At 36.1% G+C, this 17,485-nt stretch overlaps 3 protein-coding genes across 3 annotated transcripts; all 3 read right to left on the reverse strand.

Annotated features, from left to right (window-relative positions):
- Nucleotides 1–4,828: 4,828 nt before the first annotated feature.
- LOC117907495 (7-deoxyloganetin glucosyltransferase-like) lies at nucleotides 4,829–6,530 on the reverse strand. Its single transcript, XM_034821044.1, has 2 exons — nucleotides 6,020–6,530; nucleotides 4,829–5,924 (listed from the first exon to the last, which is right to left on the reverse strand). Exons 1-2 carry the CDS (start codon nucleotides 6,513–6,515, stop codon nucleotides 4,999–5,001), a joined length of 1,422 nt encoding a protein of 473 aa, XP_034676935.1. The 5' UTR covers nucleotides 6,516–6,530; the 3' UTR covers nucleotides 4,829–4,998.
- A 2,273-nt stretch (nucleotides 6,531–8,803) lies between these two features.
- On the reverse strand, nucleotides 8,804–10,565 carry LOC117906395 (7-deoxyloganetin glucosyltransferase-like). The gene is made up of 2 exons (XM_034819401.1): nucleotides 10,059–10,565; nucleotides 8,804–9,949 (listed from the first exon to the last, which is right to left on the reverse strand). Exons 1-2 carry the CDS (start codon nucleotides 10,543–10,545, stop codon nucleotides 9,000–9,002), a joined length of 1,437 nt encoding a protein of 478 aa, XP_034675292.1. The 5' UTR covers nucleotides 10,546–10,565; the 3' UTR covers nucleotides 8,804–8,999.
- A 1,483-nt stretch (nucleotides 10,566–12,048) lies between these two features.
- LOC117906180 (7-deoxyloganetin glucosyltransferase-like) lies at nucleotides 12,049–13,790 on the reverse strand. The gene is made up of 2 exons (XM_034819141.1): nucleotides 13,260–13,790; nucleotides 12,049–13,151 (listed from the first exon to the last, which is right to left on the reverse strand). Exons 1-2 carry the CDS (start codon nucleotides 13,762–13,764, stop codon nucleotides 12,226–12,228), a joined length of 1,431 nt encoding a protein of 476 aa, XP_034675032.1. The 5' UTR covers nucleotides 13,765–13,790; the 3' UTR covers nucleotides 12,049–12,225.
- Nucleotides 13,791–17,485: the final 3,695 nt, after the last annotated feature.

The raw sequence follows: 17,485 nt of genomic DNA on the forward strand, positions 1-17,485 counted from the left end.
CAAAGAATTGGAGATTCGAACAAAAGAAATGAATGATGAATGAAATGTTATTTCCACATTAAAATTAAGTGGGTGGCCCACTAACCTAGTATTTAGCCAATTAAAAGGATACCAATATCTTTAAACTGTTATAAAGATATTTACCCTTGATGGAGTGGGTAAATTATAATAATTATATTTATTATTATCTGAAATAAAAAAAAAACAGTTATTCGAATAACACGTTCAGAACGGTTTTTGAACGTGTATTCTTGGCCCTCTTCTCCTATCAATAAGATATATATACAGAATCCCTTCATGTACGGTAAGTGCTCTCTTCCATCAATTACAGAAAACTTTTCTGTGTATTAAGGTTTGATAAGGAGAAGAAGAGATCAAGGATTTAAGATCTATAAACTGAAGGGAAATTCCTCATGGCTGCGTGTTCTTCAAACGGTATGTAATCTATCAGTTCATTAATGTTTTTATTTTATTTTATTATTTTATTATCAGAGATGATGATTGAATTCAATGATCTGAAATTATTGTGTATTAATTTCCGTATTAAATCTCCAACAATTGGTATCAGAGCAAGGTTGAATTTAAATATTCAGAATCATTGTTTTATAATGATGAAAATTTGAGATTTATCTTTTGATTAATTCATCTCACTAAAAGGAATAAAAAAAAAAAAAAAATTTAATTAAACAAACGACCAGCCTCAACGCGTAGAAGGAAGATTTTTCCTTGCAACGTTGGCTAGATCAATGCGGCTGAGGGGCGCTGGTTTGGAGGACTGGTTTGGCGTCAGTCCGGTGGCTGTTTTCAGGCGCCATTGAAGGTGCCATCTTGCCGGTTCAAAGCGCTATTGAAGGCGCCATTGTCGGCGCCATTGAAGGCGCTGTTTTCAGGCGCCATCTGATGGTTTCAGGCACCATTGCCGGTGCCATTGTCGGCGCTGTTTTCAGGCGCCATCTGATGGTTTCAGGCACCATTGTCCGGTGCCATTGTCGGCGCTGTTTTCAGGCGCCATCTGATGGTTACAGGCACCATTGCCGGCGCCATTGTCGGCACCGTTTTCAGGCGCCATCTGCTGATTGAAGGCGCCATTGTCGGCGTCATTGAAGGCGCCGTTTCTCAGGCGCCATTAGAGGCGCTGGTTGCAGGCGCCATTAGAGGTCCTGGTTGCAGGCGCTGTTTCTCAGGCGCCATTAGAGGCGCTGGTTGCAGGCGCCATTAGAAGCGCTATTTGCAGGCGCTGTTTTCTTGCCGTCTACAGTGCCGTTTTAGGTGCGCTTCACTGAGCCAAAGATCTTAATTGATTTTATTATTTTATTTGAACCTTTGTGAAATTATTATTATATCTGAAAGCAGATTTCTTTAATTTTATTATGATTGATTATTGAATTAGATAATTATTAAAGATACTATCTCCTTGATTTTTAACTCAAATAAAAGAATTAATTTCTTCTTGTGAATATTTTGTCTAAAGACAATTTATAAATGTAAGGTTAACTAATTTGGATAGTTGCCAAAGTAACCTAAATTAGTGAGCCTTGTATTTATTGAATTGCATAAAAGAATAAAGGGAGACTTGTAAAATTCTTAATAATTCTCTTTATAATTAGGAGAATGAGACTAACCCAAAGGAGAGTCAATTTCTGCTAATTATTAATTAATGTTTTTATTTTGTGTTGCTTAGAAAGGTAAAATGGATACCCAAAGGTAACATATAAATGACACAAAATAGTAAAGTGTTTTAAGCTCCCTTCAAGTGAACACTGGATATGTTAAAATTTACCCAAAGGAGAATTTTAATGATATCAATAGTTCATTGCTATTTATTTTATACTTGAGGCCTTATTGTGAGCATTGTTCTATTTTTTTACAGTTCCCACTTCATTACACTCTCTTGCATCTGGAATGACTGTTTTTGATGGGTCAAACTTTTCTGAATGGTATGAAAGGGTTCAATTCTCACTGGGCGTATTGGATCTTGACCTGGCTTTAATAACGGATAAACCTCCTGAAGCTACGGATGACAGTACTCCGGAGCAAGTGGAACAATCAAAAGCCTGGGCAAGATCCAACAGACTCAGTATGATGTTTATGAGAATGACTATTGCCAATAATATCAAGACCTCTCTCCCTCAAACCGAGTTTGCCTCGGAATTTCTGAAATCTGTTGAGGAGCGCTTCAAACGCGCTGATAAGTCCCTTGCAGGCACATTGATGGCTGAATTGACCACCATGAAATATGATGGTCAGAAAGGTATTCAGCAACATATTTTAAATATGACTGAACATTGAAGCATGAACTCGTATGTGGAGATGGTGCAATTCCAGGGGGTTGTGCCCAGAGATTCAATGTGTCTAGGCTTCTTTCGCGGTATACGGATCAGCATGTCATTGCAACAAGCACAGATTCCAAAAGACCACTGAGATGGACTGTCACTGGTGTGACGATGAACAGAAAGGTCGCTGTAATGAGGAATAATCTCTATTTCCTAATCTGACTGTCCTAAAGGAATATAGGGGGTAGTACATAACTGATGATGCATCTGATCGGTCATTACTGGGCTGTGGCACATGATGCCATTCTGAAGCAGGTGGCATGCTCTTGTTATTATTCGACCGAGGAGAGACTGATGGCACAGATTGTCCTTTGGCAATCCTCAATAGAAGCATAAGTGCGTTTTTGAGGCTCTCCAACAAGTTCATCAACAGGAGCAGGAGGGAGGTCTTTTAAAGTGTTTTGGTTGTTTTTCCCATCAATAGGAGCAATGACCCATCTAAAGGTACGTACCTAAATGACTTTTTTCTAAGAGGAACCCCAAGCCCCCATTGGTTGGACTAGTTGTCTTGGGTTGTATTTAACTATGATACTCCTTTGGTTATTTCCTTCTTTGATAGACAAGGATAGCACAAAATTCGTGATAATCAATTATGAAATGGTCTAATGCGTGATAAAGTTTAATTCAAGACCTTGCAAAATTCAAATATGCACTTTCCATCCACAAGATTTAGCAAAATGATGGGGCCTCTGCCTTCTCTGTACCCTCCAACCATACTCTCTGGCGTTTTGTGCTATGGCACTATAGACCTTCCAGGCTTTTAGTGCTTTAGGGAATCCATTATTCATCTTCTAACCATATTTAAGAAAATATTTTGTTTTTTGTTGTGCTTTTTTAAGTGGAATTTGCTATCAACTTAGTGATACGAGTCTTTCTTATCTTGAGATGTTTCCTTTCAAGGCAAAAACCTAAAAAAGAGTTTGAAGAGCAACTCCCTTACATATTTTTTTGGACAGAACTAAGAGAAGGAAAACAAAGTTCTTTTGATAATGTAGAGCAAATATATATTTCTTTAACAAATTCTCTTCTTTGTCATTATTTCTCGGGTGAAATTGTTTATAAGGAAAGATGTTATATCTTTTTCAAGTGGTATTTATTTTTTTAATTTTTTATTAAAAATAATTTGTTTTCAAAATTTAAATAATTTGTTTTCCTATTTTTTCATAACTTATTATAAATTTTTTACTAATTAAAAAAAATCAAAATATATAATTTTTTTTAAATAGAAAAAATAATATATTGATTTTTTTTTAATACTTAATAGAAATAAAATACTACAAAAATAAACAACCTAATATTTAACATTATTAAACATTAAGATTTTATTTAAATTTAAGTAAAAAAAAACAAACTTGCCCTTAGTATCTTGCTAAACGAGAAAAGTTGTTTTTTTTAGTCCTCTCCCTATACAATGATGTACTTCGGTGCATTTTTATTTTTATTTTTTATAAAATTCTTTTCATTTGCCTACATTAATTTGGATCTACTCAACTATATTTGGATGTCCCTTTTCTGATGTCTTTCTAAATGCTTTTACAGGAAGTGTATATATCACCAAAAGTTAGGGAGAGAAAAAGACGAACTGCGGTGGTGCGACGGCTGAAACGAGATGGCATATAGGCTGGCGTTCTGCAGCTTAACCCATCTGAAACTTGATTGCACAGTGACTAGCTATCATCACTATTGATCACCGAAAACTTCGGTATGTATAGGCCCTATTGACACTGACACTGACACAATAGTCATAAATATTATTTATTGTTATATGTCTTCGCACACAGAGGACATATTTTCTGATCAACAAGTGGCAATGGCATCTAATTAACATAATTTTTGTAACATTAATCACAAATGTGATTCATCACTCTTCCCCTTTGGAGAAGTAGTTGTGTGATAGTGCAGCACCCCATAAGAGAACGCAATGCTAGAGAGAAAATTGGTACCTGTTTTTATGAGACAATGGGGCGGCGAACATCATTAGTGTGCATATATAAAAAAGATATGAACCCATAGAGATATTGAAAAAAAATAAAAACGATAAAGATAACGTGGTATAATTAGTGTCCATATATTTGGCACATTTTTAATGATTTTATACTTATCGAGATCGCCACATAAATAAAAATATCAATTAGTCAAATGATCATTTTTACATTTTCATTATATTGTTATTATTTTATGATATGTCTTCTAAAAGCATTTTTAATGAGAATTTTAAATATTTTTACAACATATTTAACGGTCTTAATCTATCATTATTATTCTATAAAAATATGAAATTTTATTTCATAATTGAAGTAAGAAAACAAAAACATGTGTCTTAAGGAAAGTAAAAGAAAAAAATAAAATAAAAAATAGGTAAAAGTAAAAAGTAAATTTAAAATTAATAAACTATTTCTATATATTTTATATATTTATTTATTTATAATTAAATCATTTAAATATATATAAAGTTGTCAAATTAATTTAAATTATGTGTAATCTTATTTCCAAAATTCTACCATAAACCAAACCCCTGAACATCTTTTTTTCCTTTATTTAATATTATTGTCTGAAACAATATTAAAGAAACAAACCACAACAAGAGGAGCACAACATGAACCATAGTAAGAAATATGGAAACAAGGCAGGAAAGGTGCAAAAAACTAGATTGGAAAGTTGAGATCTAGAGAAGCACTTGTTCAAATATTTTCTCCAAATTCAAGTAAGATGATCCGTCTGGACCAGTGGTAGCCACTTCTGCCGTATGCTTCCACTCCATGGTTTTCTTTTTCATTACTTTGCCTTTCTCTCCCACCATTAACTCTCTCACAAGCTTTGCAACTTCATCCCTCTTAACATCACTGTCTATCTCCATTCCTACGCCCCACTCAGTGCAGCAGTAACGACAGTTGGTTTGCTGCTCTGCAAAAAATGGCCAACAAATCATAGGCACTCCAGCGCATAAACCCTCAATTGTGGAATTCCAGCCGTTATGAGTTAAGAAGCCGCCAATGGCCTGGTGGGTGAGAACTTGCTCTTGAGGACACCAACCTGCTAGCAAACCCCTGTCTTCTGTTTCTGCCACGAATTCTGGTGGCAGAATGGCCGACTCACCAGACACGAGATCTGGCCTAAGTATCCACAAGAAGCTTTGATTGCTATTTGCAAGTCCCCAAGCAAACTCAATCAGTTGCTGGGGAGTCATGACTGTGATGCTTCCATAATTAACGTAAACAACAGAGTTGGGTTCTTTGGAATCCAGCCATTTGAGACACTCGGGCTCTTCCTTCCACAGATTTGATCCAATCAACTTTAGTTCGCTATCGTGAATCTGATCCGGAAGTAGCTGAAGAGGACCAATGGTGTAGATTGGGGGATACATGGGAGCAATTGCATCCAAAACCTCATGCTCTAAAGCGTCAAACGTATTGAAAATGATGGCAGAAGCCTTGCGAGCCCTTTCAAGCTCACCCATGGCAAAGTCCAGCATGACATCATCTGGATCGGTAGTCCGAATGAAGCTCGGGAGATCCTTCAAACGGATACCTTTCATGCCCGGTATCCAATCAACAACAGTATCCAAATACCCATTTGTTAGATAACTCTCATCTGCATATCACAGAAGAAGGAAAAATGAAAAATCAGAGTCGGTAGGAGACTGGGATTTGAAAAACTTGTATTCAAAGCCGAACTTGGAATAATACCTTTGAGTGGTGTAAAACCCTTGTCGATGAGACTGCGATACTGCACATAGCCCATGAAGCCACAAGCACTAGCTGTCCATAAAAGAAGGTCGGGAATGCCGAGTTCTTGAGCAGCGTCTAAAGTGAAGCTCATGACAGCGTCAGAAAATATGCAAGTGACGGGAGGACGTCTGTCGTTGAGTTTGGCGAGAAGGCGTCTAAAGGGAGCCAAGCAGTTTTTTTTGGTGGATACACAGAGGGAAGGGATGTCTTGGGTTGCGTCGACATTGGACGGTGGGAGACCATCGGGAATGGTTTCGAACTGAAAGGTGGGGAGACCATTGAGGGAGTTGGGGCCCTGGGCCTTGAGTAAGCGTGTGTGGTTGAACTCTGTGTTGACAAAGGTGATACGAAAGCCTCTGAAATGGAGGAGCTTTGCTAGTTTTAGCATAGGATTGATGTGCCCCTGAGCAGGGTATGGAATGCAAACTGCATGAGGCTTCTCCATGGAACCCATTTTTGCTTTGGGATGCCCTCCCGATACATCTGCCTCCAATTTTATAGAGTTTTTGAATATGGCATCTAAGCTGTTTTTTTTTTTTTTTTCAAAAAAAAAAAAAATCATTGATAATACTGATTTAATCTATGAAATAAAACCGTCTCTGTCTATATTGGTTTTTATTTGAAGTTGAATAAAGAACCTCCGTCATCGGTTTTGGTTCAAGTGTTTTTTAAAAATCAACTTAAAATCGCATGTGCCAAATCGATTTAACTTTTTTCGAAAAGTCAATTTCCGAGGCCACAGAAAGCCGGAAAGCAAGGGAGGTTGGTGGAACACCCTTCCCCTTTTTAAAACGGTACCGAACTCACTAATTTAATTGCACGACCGAAGCTGGAAATATTTTGTTATAATTAATCAATCCTGTGCTGCAGCAACGTCTTGCACCTACACTTTTTATCTTCAGATCACAGTCGACTGGAAGGATTAAGTCATGCGGTATCCCTTGTTATTCATGTAAAAGAAAAAGCCCGCGTTGGAGCCAGGGACTTCCTTTTTGTTTTTCCTGTCACAATTAAGTGACCGCTATCCATGAAAAGTACGAGAAAGAACGTGACAAACTAGGATCTTGGCATGAGCCTCTATCATCTTCCGCTGAGAATAATGAATTACCACCTATATATGTTAAAGCCGATGCTCTGTTTCAAAATTTTGGACGGCCGCAGCCCTTCCTAGCATCAATATATTGCACTGTCACGAATCCAAAGCAAATCTTTCTCGTTTGCATCAGACTTTGTTTAAAAAATGGAACTCATAGAACTCCGCAGCTGCCCAACTAATTAAATCAAAGGACTAAGTTATCGTCCATTAATTTAATACTGATATGAACGTTATATAATATAAAGATAAGAGAAGTGAGAGGGTAAGTTGACCATGCACTCTCATCTAGATTTTATAATCTTCGCTTGCATAATGCATGATGTCAAGCGAAGAAAGTGTCGATAAATTTTTTACTGGAATTCAAAGAATTGGAGATTGGAACAAAAGAAATGAATGATGAATGAAAACCATGTTCACGGTATAGGAACTGCAGCCAAGTATTGACTAGCAGGTGGAATGATACCATCAGCGTCCTTACGCCTTACCCATCATTATCCATCAATTATCTAATATTTATTACGAGTGACTATGTATTCGCCCACTTGTGCAGGCCCTGCAGAAGAATAAATTGATGATATGAACAACTTTTTTAAAAATATCTTCCGAGTCTGGCTTGACATCGAAATTGAGAGAGTAATAAATTGTACAATGCCCAATTCTCTTGGTCTGTGTGACAGAATGGACATCTTGCTGATCACTCCAAAGAAAAGAATACACACTGCACCATAAAACAATACAGTCAAGTATTATTGCGTCCCTCTTACGTACATTAGATTGAGATACTTTTGGATAGGTTTCTGAATTGAGATACTTTGGAAAGTTTGGGCGGCTGGCTGACTCTCTCGTGCTTTGGCCAAATCCTTAAAACCACCTAATAAAATACAAACTAAATTAATTCATGATATAAAGAAAAATAATAAGAGAAATAGAAATAGAAGGAAGAGACATTTTCTTACCTATGTCTTTAGATATGATAATTAATTCACTAATCTTCAAAATCTAAAATTGGCTAAAACTCTTAACAACTTTGAATAAAGTCATTTTTATACCCTTTGACCAAAGGACTTATTTATTCAAAATATCCCAAACTTTACAAAATCAATTCATAATCCTTGTGGGACAAGGAATCGTAAAATATCATATCTTAATTGAGTTAAAAATTAACAAACCGATGTTATATTGATATGTTTTGTAGCATTTTCTAGATGGTTGACGAGGGATATGAATTTATTTTAGGGGTTCAAAAATAAAACAAAATGGGCATGTAACATAATGGGGACTATGGATTTGATGCAAATGCCTTTAGAAATAGATCAAATCATCATTCTTGCTGTATAAGGGAATTTAGAGAAAAAAATATGGGTTAAACTTCTTTTAACTTGTCTTATTTCTCAATTAATTATCACTTATCATTAACTACGGATAAACATGAAAGGAATAAATACCCATGTTGTTAAATGAAGATTTAATCTCTAAATTTAGATAGCATATATTTTTAAATTTTGAAAAAAAAAAATGTCCCAAAAAACATGAGGGCCCAGTCTAATTAGACTCAAAGATGTTGACAACTTAGAATAATATTTCGAATAAGAATTTAATGCATCAATTTGCTTTATTATTTATTTGTCAACATGTTGCATGTAAGTTATTATTATGACTTAATTATTTTCAATCAAATGTTCTACTATATGTGATTGGATTTAATATTTACATTTGAGTGGGTGTAATGATGAGCAGTGCATAAATACATTTCCACTTTATTCACCTTACTAATACTACATTTAAATATGGTGCACAAAAGTTCATCATAAAACAAGGAAAGGAACGTGCGGATGCTAAGTTTTAACTTGTTGGAATGCTTGGGATTTGGAGAAACACTTGATTTATCATTTTGTCCAAGTTGGAGTAAGATGAGCCATTTGAATCAATGGTGGCCTTTTGTGCCATCTTCTTCCACTCCATGGCCTGCTTTTTCATCTCTTTGCCTTTCTCTCCCTCAATCAATTCTCTCACAAGCCTCTCAACTTCATCTCTCTTAACGTCACTGTCGATCTCCATGCCTATGCCCCATTCTGTGCAACAGTAGCGGCAGTTGGTTTGCTGCTCTGCGAAAAATGGCCAGCAAATCATGGGCACTCCTGCGCTCACACTTTCCATAGTGGAATTCCACCCGTTGTGAGTTAAGAACCCACCAACGGCAGGGTTGCTGAGAACTTCCTCCTGAGGACACCAACTTGCTAGCAGACCCCTGTTTTTGGTCTCTGCCAAGAATTGTGGCAGAAGAATGGCCGACTCACCAGACACAATATCCGGCCTTATTATCCATAAGAATGTTTGATTGCTATTTGCCAGTCCCCAAGCAAACTCATTGAGTTGATCTGTTGTCAGGCTTGTCACACTTCCAAAATTCACGTAAACAACAGAGTTGTGTTTTTTGGAGTTGAGCCATTCGAAAAAACCCCATTCTTCTTTCCACAGATTTGATCCAATCAACTGCAAATCATTATCTTGGACCTGATTCACGAGTAGACTTAAAGGACCAATGGTGTAAATTGGAGGAAACATTGGTGAAAGTGCATCCAAAACATCCTTCTCCAAAGCATCAAACGTATTGAAAATGAGGGCAGAAGCTTTGCGGGCTCTTTCAGCCTCATGCAATGGAAAGTCCAGCATAATTTCATTTGGGTCTGTAGTTCGAATGAAGCTCGGGATGTCCCTCAGACGAATACCTCTCATACCAGGTATCCAATCAATAACGGTGTCCAGATACCCATTTGTTAAGTAACTGGGGTCTTCATGTCACAGAAAAAAAAGATTCAAAAAAAAAAAAAAAAATACAAGAATCGGTACTGCTAACTCGGATTTGAAAATGTATATGAAAATTGGGGTTTTGGTTGATACCTTTAAGGGGTATAAAACCCTTGTCGATGAGATTGCGATACTGCAAGTAGCCCATGAAGCCACAAGCACTAGTTGTCCAGAAAAGAACGTCAGGAATGGCCAGTTCTTGGGCAGCATCAAGAGTGAAGCTCATGGCACCATCAGAGACTATGCAAGTGACAGGAGGCCCGTCGTGGTTAAGTTGGGAAAGAAGGTCTCGAAAAGGATCTAAGCAGTTTTTTCTGGTGGAGGCGCAGAGGTAGCGGATATCTTGGGTGGCGTCTTCATCGGACGGAGGGAGACCATCGGGAATGGTTTTGAATTGGAAGGAAGGCAGATCATCAAGGGAGTTGGGGCCACGGGACTTGAGCAGGCGCTTATGGTTAAACTCCGTGTTGACGAAAGTAATATGAAAGCCTCTGAAACAGAGGAGCTTTGCTAATTTTAGCATAGGGTTTATGTGGCCTTGAGCTGGGTATGGTATGCAAACTGCATGAGGCTTCTCCATGGAGACAACTCAGCTCTTTATCTTTGCTCTCTCTTCCAGTCTTGTATATCATCGTGCCGACCCAGCTCCGGTCTTATAGGGCGGGAGAGAGAGGGTCTCTACACAATATGTTTAACTCTCGAAAAATATTATTAAGGAAAAAAAATTACTTCAAAAAATAATTTTTTTATATTTAATTTTACTATAAAAAATTTTCAAAAAAAAAATCAAATACAATTTAAATTAATTAAAATTCATTTATATTAAATTTATTTAACTTTTAATAAAAATAATTTATTAATCTAAAATTTATTTTTTATTTTTTATTATTTTTTCCTCTTTCAAATTTTCAGAACCTAACACAGCGTTAAAGAACACGCATGCAGTCATTTTTCACATGCGAGGATGTTGATGGGTGTTGTCGACCACCCAACTCTCACAGTTTAAATAATATATATATTTTTTTAAAAAAAAAATTAACTAATTTTTTTTTTATGTAAAAGAACCCTACTTTTACTGTACCAGAGGTGATGTCTTTTTGTTGGAATTAGTATCAAATGGATGCTTCATTGTACCTAAGTTAAAGCATGCTTAAATTTTAATTCTTGTATATCTTGTTTTCTGCGGGATATTAGAGTAAAACAGCTTTCACGCATTATTGGACGATCACGCCATTTCTCTTCCAGAGTTGGAAAGTCCAACGGAGAGCAGAACTCGTTTTCAATGACTCAATTATTTTCCGTTGAGCCCGTTGATTAGACGGGATAGCATCATGGTAGGCCGACGGGATTTACTCGGACTGAAAAGTCAATAATTTAGACGTACACAACTTTAGAAAAGGAATTGGGTTATTGAGGATGAGGTTCGGAAAGGAAGTGGAATTAGGACAAAAATAGAAGATGAGTGTAAGACTCGGTTGAGGAACTGAGAACCATGTTGATGAGTAATGCTGCGCGCAAGGCAAAGAACAAAAAGTATGATACAAGCACCCCGAATCCTTGCGGTTTCTCCGTGTACCCGTCTTTTGTTTCCAAGGAAAGTGACGTTGGAGTAGTGATTATCCTGAGGCACATTGCGACTCCCGTAAAGATAACAAACTGCACCCTTTCTTGCTCTTGGTATACCATTTCTGATTTCCATGATTAGCAAAATCAGAAAAATTTCTCCTGTTATAGAATAGATAGATAGCTAAATTAGAAAAGTCAATCTGTAGATAGCATGATGAGGTCCCTCAATTTCTCCCATCTCTTTTTACTCACTCTCAAAGCAGTAGGAAAAATAAACTGATCCCCATGCTGTCGTCGGCCTTACCAAGGATAAAAAACTGTTGGTGTGGAATCGTGTACTGCAAATAAATGAAGCACATTTTCCATGTGGTTTCAGATGCGTTTTGCATGCGTATGGACACGACAAATTGGCTTTCATGCAAGTAGGATCAATTATAACTCAATCTTTTATGAAATATTCTTAATAGTTTTTTTTATCAAAAAAATATATACTAACTAAAAGTTTGAAGTACTTTTTGTATGAAGAACACAGCATTACAAAATATCTTCAATATTCAGGTACAGCATGAATATTTTTTTATTTCGTAAACAATACGTCAGACTATTGAAAACAACAAATGAAGCATCCAGAGCAAAATAATAGACGAGTCAGAGTTCGCTGAGTTGGGACATTGAAGAAAGGAGTGTCTAGGGTCTAGAGAAGAGCTTGAGTAATCATTTTGTCCAAGTTCGAGAAAGACGACCCATTGGGACCTCTAGTGGCCTCTTCTGCTAGAGTCTTCCACTCCAAGGCCTTCTTCTTCAACTCTTTGCCTTTCTCTCCCTCCATCAACTCCTTCACAAGCCTTTCAATTTCATTTCTCTTAACGTCGCTGTCTACCTCCATGCCTATGCCCCACTCAGTGCAACAGTAGCGGCAGTTGGTTTGCTGCTCTGCAAAAAAGGGCCAACAAATCATAGGCACTCCAGCGCTCACACTTTCAATTGTGGAATTCCACCCGTTGTGAGTTAAGAAGCCGCCAACAGCCGGGTGACTGAGAACTTGCTCTTGAGGACACCAACCTGCTAACAGACCCCTCTCTTTCGTCTCTGCCACGAATTCTGGCGGAAGAATGGCCGCGTCACCGGACACAAGATCTGGCCTAATTATCCATAAGAACGTCTGATTGCTATTCACAAGTCCCCAAGCAAACTCATTGAGTTGCTGCGATGTCATCACTGTGATGCTCCCGAAATTCACGTAAACAACAGAGTTGGGCTCTTTGGAGTCCAGCCACTCCAGACATTCCGGCTCTTCTTTCCACAGATTCGATTCAATCAACTTCAAATCGTTATCTTGGATCTGACTCATGAGTTGGTGCAGGGGACCGATGGTGTAGATTGGGGGAAACATCTGAGAAAGTGCATCCAAAACTTCATGCTCTAGAGCATCAAATGTATTGAAAATGAGGGCAGAAGCCTTGCGAGCTCTTTCAGCCTCCCGCAATGGAAATTCCAGCATAATTTCATTTGGGTCCGTGGTTCGAATGAAGCTTGGGATATCCCTCAAACGGATACCTTTCATGCCCGGTATCCAATCAATAACGGTATCCAGATACCCATTTGTTAGGTAACTCTCATCTGCATTTCATAGAAAGGAGGGGAAAAAAATATGAGAATCCGTATCGAACCTAGCTTTGAAGTAATTAAATGCAAAGTTGGTCTGTATTTGATTCATTTGAATGATACCTTTGAGTGGAGTCAAACCCTTATCGATAAGATTGCGATATTGCACGTAGCCCATGAAGCCGCAAGCACTAGTTGTCCAGAAAAGAACTTCAGGAACGCCAAGCTCTTGAGCAGCATCAAGAGTGAAGCTCATGACGCCATCAGAAACTATGCAAGTGACTGGAGGGCCATCGTGGTTGAGGTTGGAAAGAAGGTCTCTAAAGGGAGGCAGGCAATGTTTTCTGGTGGAGACACAGAGGGAGGGAATGTCTTGGGTGGCATCAACATTGGAGGGAGGGAGACCATCGGGAATGGTCTTGAATTGGAAGGAGGGGATGCCCTTGAGGGAGTCTGGACCCCGAGATTTGAGCAGGCGGTTATGGTTGTACTCTGTGTTGACAAAGGTAATGTGGAACCCTCTGAAATGAAGGAACTTAGCTAGTTTTAGCATAGGGTTTATGTGGCCTTGTGCTGGGTACGGTATGCAAACTGCATGTGGCTTCTCAGCTGAGGCTAAGGAACCCATTCTCTCTCTCTATCTCTCACTTTCACTCTGTCCTCAATTGGTATATGCCCATGACATTGGAAGTAGCTTGGGTTTTATAGCCCCAGGAGAGAGGGTCAAACACTTTACTCATATTTATATATAGATTAAAGCCAGAAGTCAGAAGTCAAATAAATGCTGCAATATTAATATATGTACAGCTGTATCAGAGAGTAACTAAAGGTCAAACTTGGCTCTCTCCTTTATCTAGGTTAACCCACCTGTCCTCCATACTTCACGGCAGGTGCCTAATGCTTTTCATAGGAGATGTACAACAGATTCAATATTTACACAATTATCAACTTTTAATTACCTACCCCTTTAATATATTACTCTTAAGCAATATAAACGATATACAAATACCTATTCTTGACAATCAATTATTTGGTCCTGATCCTGGAACCATGTATCAACAGCCGGTCACCCTTTAAAAATCATGAATTGGACAACCCATGCTTTTTTCGGACAAAAAACAACCGACAAGGGATTTCCACAACTTTTTCTAATGGATGAACATACCTTTTCTGTATCTCTTTATGTACGTAAACCAATAATTTGGGCAGTCCAAAAGCTTTGCGGATTCTATGTGGGGCTAAATGGTATCATTCATCTTCTGTGTTGGCCCACAGTCGACATGGCACAAGAACTTCACAATTTGTACTGGTATGGAGTTTATTTTCTTAATAAGAATGTTTGTCCAAACCGATATGATATATGGTTTGTATTTGTGAAAGAAATATCTTCAAATTCTGAAAAGGCATAAGCCTAACCCCGCCCCAAGCTAAAAGTTGACCAAAGAAAGTCGATAAGCTTTTAAAACTCGTTCCAAGTTGTCGGATGTCCACACCTATATATTATTATTTATAGGTGTGCGAATGGATGAGAAATCTATTATATATGATGTTAATGGTTAAGTCGGACCCATACAAACAAAAGAAGAAGTCGGTATATTGAAACAAAGAGGTGCTAATCGCTATGAATTGAAGACAGAATGCATCCACCCCATTCAAAAATGTCGACCATAAGATGAAATAAAATATTTAGAGAAGATAAATGTGAGGGCGGTGACAAGATTGAGGAGCTTAAAACAATGATTAAAACATAGGGATATTTCAACGATGTATCTGTGTCGATATGAGCTATTTACATGCTGTCCGGGGAGTTGAAGCTTCAACCATCCACATTACATTACTGTTTGAGGCAAGTTTGCCCCTTGTTAATAATCTTACACTATATATATATATATATATATATATATATATATATATATTAAAAGTTTTCATATACATTAAATATTTAAATAATTAATTAATTATATTTATTTTATAATTAAATACATAATTTTCATTTAATTGAGTAATAAAAAGTTTTTAATATCATTAATATATTAATTAAATATTAAAAAATTATACATTTATCATCATTTATATTATATCATTTAATACAATTAAATTAAATATATCCTAATTTTAATATTAAATATATTTTAAAATTAAATATATTATAATTAAATATCATAATATTATTATCGAATAATATTTGATGTAATTTAATAATTTATATACATTTTTATACATATATGTATTAATTTATTCAATAAAACAAATTTAAAATATCTATTACACTTCTAATTTAATTTTTAAAAACTTTATTTTATATTTTTAAAAGCTTTGATCAATTTTAAGTCAATCAATTTTTTGTATCAAAATATTCATCGATATATCTTCGATATATCCATAAAATCGAATTATCGATATATTAGTGATTATCGATAATTTTATCCTTGGCTTAAAAGAGAAGTGATGCTATGGGACCAAAAAAAAAAATCTGATCCTGTGAGAGATTCCTTGGGCGGTCTTAATGTTTTTGCTGGCTTCCTTTGCCATTCTTTCAGGTAGCTTATGTTCGCATTCCTGGAAAGACAACTCCCATTTTCATTCTTTCCTTTCATTCAATCATTACGAAGACCACAAACTTCAGTATTGTACGGCTCTATCTGGGTCTATATTTTCTGGTCATTTTCTTGATCCTTCCGTGAACCATTGGAACGCCATGGAGCTTAACTTCTTGTTTATATATAGAAAAGTGTGACAACCTCTCAAACATGAACATCAAATGCAGGTAAGTTAGGGCATAGGACACGAAAGCCACAGGAAAATGACATTAGATGAGATTTTTCTCAATTTGGAAAGCGGATTATACAATCTTTTCCATAGTTTGAGGCTAAAGATATTTTGAGCTTTAACCCTCGCAATTGTTTTGATCACGTTTAAGAAAATTAATTTGATGTATCTAATTCAAATTAATCTTCAATATTCTACCAACTTATTTTTTCTTTCTTTCTTTAGAATTTTCCCTAAACCAAACACAACCTTAGCTATTTGTAATTCTACAAACCTAAAAGAGTTGAGAATCTAAGCATGAGTTTTTTTTTTCTCTTTAAGAAATAGAAAATCTAGTGGAATAAGTGGCGATTTTGTACCCTCATATGAAATGGACCTTGTTGGAGTTTGGGATGAAAACATTAGGCCTGTATTCATAACCTACACTTCAATCCATTCCAGGCCCACCTCATCTCATTGGCTAAAGAGGTTACAGGGAACCAAGTGGGGGTGACCTTAGATGGGCCAAGTTCAGCCCAAGGTTGATTTGCCCACTTAAAATCACAAGACCAGGGCCCGATCAACGCAGTCGTAGATTTCACAACAGCGATTATCTGTAAGTATTTGATATTATATGATGGAAAATTTTCTAATTTACAAAATGATCATGCGTGATTTTACTAAAAAATAGATTGGAATTTGGTCATGATCTTGGTTCAATGTATCAAGAAGATTTTTCCCTTTTTCAATGATCATGTAGATTGCTGTTTTCAGTCAACAAATACGGATTACTAAAAAACTTTAAAACTAAAAAATATAAAAATAAAATATTAGATTTCACTTCGCTAAATCACACTAATTATAAATATAAATTCAAAAAATAGTTGAAAAAATAATGAGAGTAAATATTTAATTTTGTTATTTTTAAGTTTTTGTTTTAATTGTATTTAATTTTTCAACTATTTTAGTTTTAATTGTTATTTTTATTTTTAAAATTTCTTATTTTATTGTTTATGTCAACTAACAAATTTTTTATTTAATATATTTTTATAAAAATAAGAAGATGAATGAATTTTTATATTGCAAGATATAAAATCAAGATATTTTATTAAAATCAGGATTTATATAATACAATATAATTTTTAGAATTTCAAACATATTAGATTTGAAAATCTATTCATATTGAAGTTATTTGCCCATAAATACCTCTCCATAACCTCAAAAGAGTTGGAAATTTAAATTTATTTAGAGTGGGTTCATTAGAAAGAAAGCTTAATTAGCCACAAGCATTCAAGGGTCATTGCCCCGCTTAGAGACATGGATTATGTTGTCAAAGGTTGTTGCATTGCATTACAGATATAGGATAGGAAGAATGTAAACAATTTTTATTTTTATTATATTTTTTGGAAGAATTTTATTGGGAATTAATTTTATTTTATTCTATTAGACTTATATTTTTGGGAAGAGTCCTATTGAGATTGTGTTAGTGTAGTCTCATTCCTTTTATAAGTAGAACATCCTTTCATTTTGAGTCATGTTCTGATTATAAGTAGAGTCACATAGGGATTGTTTTAATGGCTCCAAAATTTGTTATGAAATAT

The sequence above is a fragment of the Vitis riparia genome, chromosome 18, assembly GCF_004353265.1.
Source record: "Vitis riparia cultivar Riparia Gloire de Montpellier isolate 1030 chromosome 18, EGFV_Vit.rip_1.0, whole genome shotgun sequence".
Classification (NCBI taxonomy): Eukaryota; Viridiplantae; Streptophyta; class Magnoliopsida; order Vitales; family Vitaceae; genus Vitis; species Vitis riparia.